The following is a 7,690-nucleotide window of genomic DNA, read 5'->3' on the forward strand; positions in this document are numbered from 1 at the left end:
TACATGTATGATCCTTAGATACATTAGGCGAAGGGCCAGGGTTAATTTCAATATCCCCACTGGTAAGTAGTGTTAGTTGAAAAGTGGGGCTTGCATTCTTATAATACAAGATACATGCTTTTGAGTAACCTTTTACCCTCAAAGACATATCACTACAATTCTTCACATTAGGATATGCATTATAAGTGCATGGGGCTGTATAGATGTGACAGGCAGCCTTACATGTACATGGAAGAAGAGTCAGAATTAGACTCATAATAAACAAACACCTCATTCCTTCCATTGTATTTACCTTTAGTATCACTTAGTTGTGAATAGACCCAGAGCTTAAGATACTTAGTAGCTCTTTCATATACAATAGGGAAAAGGCCTATTAATAATAGTGAAGTTGAGTGCACAAACATATACTGTACATGAACATGAAAGCTGTAGTATGGCTACTGTACAATCAAGAAGTACTCAGAGAGTGTACAAACCTCAAATCCAAATTACTGATTTTCGTCCAAATTTCTGAAATACATGACACCAAAATGGTCCAGGAGATTCACAAAGCATATACAATACAGGTAACACACAACTATAAGAATGATATTCCAGAATAACTCAAGGAAATGACAAAACTTAGAGAGCACAGAGTGAAAGGCAGCCACGCAGGGCGCTCACTCATAAACAAGGTGAAGGTGACGACCACTCCGCCACTGCTGCTATCTTGTCGGGGTTGGCTTTCACACCATTGGGTGTGACGATGTGTCCGAGGTACAGTACTTCAGATTGAAATAAAGCACACTTACTTGGCTTCGGCTTGAGCCCGGCCTTACTCAAGCGTTGGAAAACTTCATCGAGTCGAGAGATGTGATCTTCAAACGTAGGGCTGAAAATTCTCACATCATCTAAGTAGATCAGCAATGTTTTCCATTGAAGTCCTTTGAGAACTAGTTCCATACACCGTTCGAATGTACTGGGGGCGTTAGAAAGCCCGAAAGGCATAACATTATACTCGTGTAGTCCTGATCGCGTCCGAAAAGCAGTTTTGTGATTATCCCCTTCCTTAACCTCTACCTGCCAGTATCCAGACTGCAGATCCAAAGTAGAGAAATATTTACATCCACTTAAACAATCTTAACAGTCATCGATACGGGGTAAGGGGAAACTATCGAATTCTGTTACAGCGTTCAGCTTTCTATAATCAACACAGGGGCGAGTTGTCCCATCCTTCTTTTTTACATATACAAAAGGCGATGTCCAGGGGTTGATGAGGGACGGATGATTCCTGCTTTTAGTTGTTCTCCTATAATGCGTTCTTCCTCATCGTCCAATGCCCGAGGGGGCCTCCAAGCTGGCTGACGGACAGGTTTAGCTCGTCCAGTTTTAATTTCATGCTGCAGCACAGAGGTGCGACCCAAATCATTTGATGATTTCGCAAATGTGTCCGAATGTTTATGTAATAACCCATGAAGTATGTTTCTATCTATGTCACTCATTCCTTCACTGCTTTTCACATACAGTTCATTGAGACTGGGATGTAATTTGTCAACATTATCACGCGGTATGTTCTCTAAATCACTTTTCATATTTACTCGAGATATTCGGTTGATTACTGATTTTTAGTCATTCTCGAACTCATCAATTTGCTTGGTAGTAATGATCTCGGTCACTATTCCCACGGTTTGTCCTTTACGCAAAATAACATCCTCGGCAGAGGTGTTCATAATGCGTATCGGCAGCCCGGATTTGATCTGTTCAGAATTGCATAATGTAGCGCCAATCAGGACTGCCTCCTTTCGCAACCCGGTTGACACCGGTTCAATAAGGATATCCTGATCTTGATGTAAAGTTACAGCATTGTCGACACACCCTGCTGCCAATATTTCACAATTTGCAGGCACAGTTATTGAAGATTGGAGAATAACATGTCATATCGTTGTATCACCTGTTATTTCACAATCGATCCAAACATTGCTAATCTTGATCCCCCTCCTTGCTTCAAATACACAGTCAAAGTGATACAAGAAATCAAGTCCGATTAGCACATCATCGTGGATTGGTGCCACATAAACATCCCATGTCAAAATCGAGTTCGCGATTTCAACATGAACGGTTGATATCCCCTTTACATCTAGTAAGCTGTCATCTGCTGTTTTGAGAACAATGTCATTTGTCGGTTTCCGAAGAACAGGTTTATTATCACCACACATTTTATCAAATATTGATTCAGAAACTATAGTTACCGCAGCTCCAGTGTCAATCAATAAGCTTGCCCGAACGCCGTTAACTGCTGCTTGTACATGTGCTGATAACCCATTCGTGTTGCTTTGTGTCACTTTGATGTCAGTGATTTCTTTAGCTGGATGAGAGACCGGTATCTTGCCGGATGAGCCGGTCTCTATTAGTTTCCCTGATTCCCATAGGACACATTCAGAGAGGCTCCCTGGGGGTGTGGGCAGTAGCGCCTAAGATGTCCCATTTCACCACAGTTAAAGCAGGTACGGGTGTCTTGGTAAGCACGTCCTCCCAGTCGTCCTCGCCCTCGACCACGGCCGCCAAAACCATTCAGGCTCAGTTTTTCCGCGACCTTCTCTGCGAGTCAATTGATCTTCTCCTCAATAGTTGCGTCCATTTTCGCTTCAATTTATTCTCAATAACGGAATTAGGAGAAGGGGCAACAATGCGGACTCGGTGATTAGGCCGATGTTCGTCCGTGACGGAGCGATACCTCTCTACCAGGTCCTGTGCCTCACCGAGGCTTGCAGGCTCCCTCATCCCAATAGTCAGAGCTGGTCCTGCAAACCACGGATGAATTGCCGCAAGGCAATTTGTTCCCTTGTAGCTTCGTTGGCAGTCGGGTAGCCGCGAAGAACAAACCGCCTCAAGTCAGCCACGTAGACGGACAGGGATTCACCAGGAAGGAGCTTCCTTGTCTCCAGCATTGACAAGAAAGAATTTGGCTTAGTCCTTTCCGCAAACCGCGTTGCCAGGGCCTCTTTCATGAGATGAAACGAACTAAAAAAATCCTCTGGCTGCGTACGGAAGAGATAATCCGCTGCTTCCCATGTCACTGATGATAGAAGGCGAAGCCTCTTCTCCTCCTCTGACCAGGAGCAGGCGACTGCCAAGTTCATGAACAGGCGGATAAAAGTCTCCCTGAGCTATCGCCCGAGAAAGCCGTCTGTCGAGGGAGGGGGACGCTTCCAAACGATACCCGTCCACCTGCCTGCTTCGACTCCTCCTCACACATAGAGTCAACCTCATCCTCGAACTTCTGTCGCCTCCTCGATTTAGAACAGGGCATCATGAAAGAGTTTTACCGCTGCCACCAGTGTTAAGTCTGCTACGAACTCATACAAAATGTAGACTACAGGCGTATGTGCAGGTTCATTTGGTTCATTTTAATGAGATCAAACTATCCAGAGAAGTATCTCATATCGAAGAAAAACTCTCCCTTCCAATCGATGTCACCCCAATATATACCCTGGTGATGGTCGAAACTCGACCACCCCTGGAAACATGTTTTCTGTCATCATATACATTGTGAGACATTCACTACCTTGGGCCTGTCATTTCCCAGACAAATTTATGTATCCGACCACTTCTGCTGGTCAGTGGAAATACAGACCCTATTTATTATCAGGTGGTCAAAATGTTACATCTGCCTAACTATATGACATGTCAGGTCAAACACAGGTCAGGTCTGTGACCGTAACAATATATTAAATACACAGAAATCAAACTTATTGACTTTCTTCTAAAGAATAGTCCAAAGTACATTAAAATATGAATACATGAACGTGTATACTTACGCCCTGTCAAATAAGATAAGGAAAAGAGAAAGAATAACAAGAATATAAAAACATTAAGGAATATTATCGAAAACATAATTAGAAACGTATTTGGAACTATGCGTATGGTTTCAGAGGTTGGTCTGATTTAAAAAAAGTAATTTTAGAGAATCAAAAAATATAATTGTTTTATTGTCAGTACACTAAACATCAATGGAATTTTGTTCTTCCTTATACTCCAGGTTGATCAAGGTGACCTTACGTTGTATTGAACATATCTAATTTCATGAAGACTTTTGCTCCATTGATATATATTAACTCTTACTGTGCCAGTACGAATACCCCTTGACTGCCAGGGGTATTCGAGGGAATCCTAAATTGACCAAAACGTAAGCAGAGACTGATTTTAAAACGGTCATAACTCTTTACCCGTACATTGGATAATGAAACTTTCTACACATGAAATCATGCATGGTTCATGGACTTTATGATCGTGTTACTAGTATTATCTTTCTTATTCGCATTTTTAAAAAATGAGAAAAAATGTAATATTTTACATTGCTTTTTTTTTCAATAAGTAAAACCTTGAAATTATAATTTCATGAACATTTCAACGAGCAAATAACCTGATGAATTGTAGAGATACCAAGAAATTAAGAAGATAAAATAAAAGTTCGATGTTTAACCTTTTAAATGACGTAGATATTGATGAAATTGAACAAACAAAAATAACAGAAAATAATGCTCTTTTGAATGAAATACTATTTTGGCTATTTAAGTTGCTTCCTCTGAAGAATACACACAAATGAAAGCGTTTTTTTTCAAAAAAAGGGCATCGTCTTCGATCAAGTGACCAATCACAGTACAGCTGTGATTCCCACACGAACACACACAATGGTATATCAAACGCTGTATCTTCAAAGTGTGGCCAATCGTAAACTTTCATTCGTGTAGTCTTCAAAATAAGACCCTGTGTTTTTTTTTATTCGTAGTGTAACAAACAAAGTTATTGCCAGTCAGAAGGAGACAAAATATAAATTTAATATCTCATTCCTAAATAATTTCGCTTCTTTTTTTCTTCGTGATTTTTGTCTACGTCTTTTCTCTATGCTATAGGTGATCTCGGCGCTTCTATTGATTTATTTTTCTACCATTCTACGGCTATTTTTATTATCATTTACCTCATCTACACATTTTTTCTTCATCTGGATTTCTCTTTTCCTCTTTGCTATCTATCTTATGCATGTCCTTCCTCTTTCACGCTTCCTCTTTCTACATTAATAATATCAATAAAAATATCAATAATCGTATGATGATAAAGGTAAATAATAACGCCAATAGAAACACATATTAGGTTTATCACCACTACTACTACTACGACTACTACAACTACTATAACAACCACTACTACGACGAATATAAGAATTGTAAGAGCAATTACATTCAAGCATTTTGTAACAATTTTTCCATCCAAATTGACCTTTCAACACTTTGTAAGCACAACCTTTAACCTTTTGTGCCAGGCTGAGGCTGATAAGGTTCCTGAGTGCTTTTATGTCAAAGATGACATTTTGATGAGGAAGTGGAGACCCCCCCCCCCCCTCCCCCGCAGACCTGCTGATGAAGATTGGTGTATAATTCACCAGGTAGTAGTTCCTCCTTGTTACCGCACGGATATTCTGAAAATGGCTCATAAGTTACCTATGGCAGGTCACGTCGGTAGTCGGAAGACAGAAGATAGAATTATGAGGCATTTTTATTTGCCTAAGATGCTCAAAGATACTAAATGGGTTCATTATTGCGGAATGAAATAATCGCTAGAGGGTATTCATTTGTCTCGCAATCTACTATGGTCAACAAGGAAATTCGTGATAACTCTCGCAAAAAGTGTTCACTGGCTCTGGCGATTATGCTCAAAGATGTTGTGCATTTCTGTAAGACATGTCATACATGTCATATTATTGGTAAGGCACAGCCTTCTATCAAGCCTGCTCCATTGATACCCATTCCTGCATTTGATGAACCTTTTACTAGTGTTCTTGTTGATCGTGTTGGAGCCTTACCCAGAACAAGGTCGGTCACAGATTTCTTCTGACGATTATGGACTTGTCTACACGGTTTCCAGAGGCGATATCTTCGAGGAGTATCACTGCAAAGACAGTGGTGCAGGCGTTAGTGCAGCTTTTCACTCGGTATGGTCTGCCTAAGAAAATTCAGTCTGATCAAGGGTCAAATTTCATATCAGGAATATTTCAGCAAGTTATGAAGGAGTTGAGAATAAAGCAGATCAAGTCCTCTGGTTATCACCCACAGTCCCAAGGAGCGTTCGAACGCTATCATCAGACCCTGAAGACCATGATAAGGGCCTATTGTGAGGACTATCCCGATGACTGGGATAAAGGGATCTCATTCCTACTGTTTGCAACTAGGGATTCTCCAAATGAGTCCACGGGTTTTAGTCCATTTGAACTGGTCTATGGTCATGAGGTTAGGGGTCCCCTAAAGCTTATCAAAGAGAGGTTTATGGTAGGATGATGATTATGTAAACCTTCTAGACTATGTGTCAAAGTTTAGAGATGTGGCTAAGGAACACTTGAAAGTGTTGCAGGGAAAATGAAAACTCAAGCTGACAAAAATGCAAAAGAGCGAAGTTTCAAGCCTAGAGACAAAGTGTTGGTGTTGTTGCCATTGCAAGATGAGCCCTTGAAAGCTAGGTTTAGTGGTCCGTACATAGTCAAAAGGAAATTGAATGATGTCAACTATGTGATCAGTACCCCTGTTCGAAGAAAGTCTCAAAGAGTTTGTCATGTAAACATGTTGAAAGAATACTTTGAGCGAGAGGCTAGTCAGCAAATAGGTAAAACACAGGTTAAAGAAGACAAGAAACATCTGAATGTACATGAAGAAGAATGCTATGGAAAGACAGATGATAAATTGTCTTATACAGATGTATCTAAGAACGAACCATGTGGTGTAAAGTTGTGTAACTCAGAGATGTTAGGAAATATGGATGAGGCATTAAAACACCAGCCTGAAGATCAGATAAATGATATATCTGGCCTGTTAAGAGAATATGAGAAGCTATGTAAAGACAAACCAGGTCGTTCACCTTTAAATGTACATGATGTAGATGTAGGTGATGTAAGACCTATCAAACAGAATCCTTATAGGCTCAATCCAAGCAAGTTGTAAATGGTGAATAAGGAAATATAGTTCATGTAAGATAATGACATAATCGAACCGAGTCAGAGCAGTTGGAATTCTCCTATTGTAATGGTTCCAAAGCCAGACGGCTCTCAGAGATTTTGCATTGATTACCGAAAGGTAAATGTAGTAACTAAGACTGACTCGTATCCAATTCCTAGGTTAGAAGATTGTATTGATAGGGTTGGAAATTCTGCCTATACCACAAAGATAGACTTGCTTAAAGGATATTGGCAAGTGTCACTGACTGACGGAGCCAAAGAGATATCAGCCTTTGTCACACCTGAAGGCTTATTTCAATGCAAAATCATGCCATTTGGAATGAAAAATGCACCAGCAACCTTCCAAAGGTTAACAAATCAAGTGATTGCTGGACTTGACAATTGTGTCGTATACATAGACGACATCCTAGTGTACAGTGATACTTGGAATGATCATCTGGATCATCTGAGAGCACTGTTTGACAGACTGGATAATGCCAATCTTGTGATGTTGGAGTAGGAGCAGTATTGCTCCAAGAAGATGAAGAAGGCATCGAAAAACCAGTGTGCTACTTCTCTAAGAAACTCAATCGGTTTCAGAAGAAGTACTCAACTATTGAAAAAGAGGCCCTGAGTCTTATACTAGCCCTTCAGCAGTCTGAGGTATATCTAACCAATGGAGAGATTACAGTCTATACAGACCACAATCCTCTTGTGATTTTGGAGAAA

At 40.5% G+C, this 7,690-nt stretch overlaps 1 protein-coding gene across 1 annotated transcript; it reads right to left on the bottom strand.

The window, feature by feature from the left end:
- Window positions 1-663: 663 nt before the first annotated feature.
- Window positions 664-3,289, bottom strand: LOC135154504 (uncharacterized). The gene is made up of 4 exons (XM_064100754.1): window positions 3,200-3,289; window positions 2,722-2,865; window positions 2,229-2,450; window positions 664-1,074 (listed from the first exon to the last, which is right to left on the bottom strand). Exons 1-4 carry the CDS (start codon window positions 3,287-3,289, stop codon window positions 664-666), a joined length of 867 nt encoding a protein of 288 aa, XP_063956824.1.
- Window positions 3,290-7,690: the final 4,401 nt, after the last annotated feature.

This window comes from Lytechinus pictus, chromosome 6 (genome assembly GCF_037042905.1).
Source record: "Lytechinus pictus isolate F3 Inbred chromosome 6, Lp3.0, whole genome shotgun sequence".
Taxonomy (NCBI): domain Eukaryota; kingdom Metazoa; phylum Echinodermata; class Echinoidea; order Temnopleuroida; family Toxopneustidae; genus Lytechinus; species Lytechinus pictus.

Excerpts from the sequence above, each read along its gene's own strand:
- LOC135154504 (XM_064100754.1), bottom strand. The coding sequence starts at position 3,289 with ATGCCCTGTTCTAAATCGAGGAGGCGACAGAAGTTCGAGGATGAGGTT. Across the intron at positions 2,866-3,199 it reads CGAAGCAGGCAGGTGGACGG|GCGGTTTGTTCTTCGCGGCT; the intron begins GTATCGTTTGGA and ends GGCTGACTTGAG. Across the intron at positions 2,451-2,721 it reads TCGGTGAGGCACAGGACCTG|GCGCTACTGCCCACACCCCC; the intron begins GTAGAGAGGTAT and ends GGGACATCTTAG.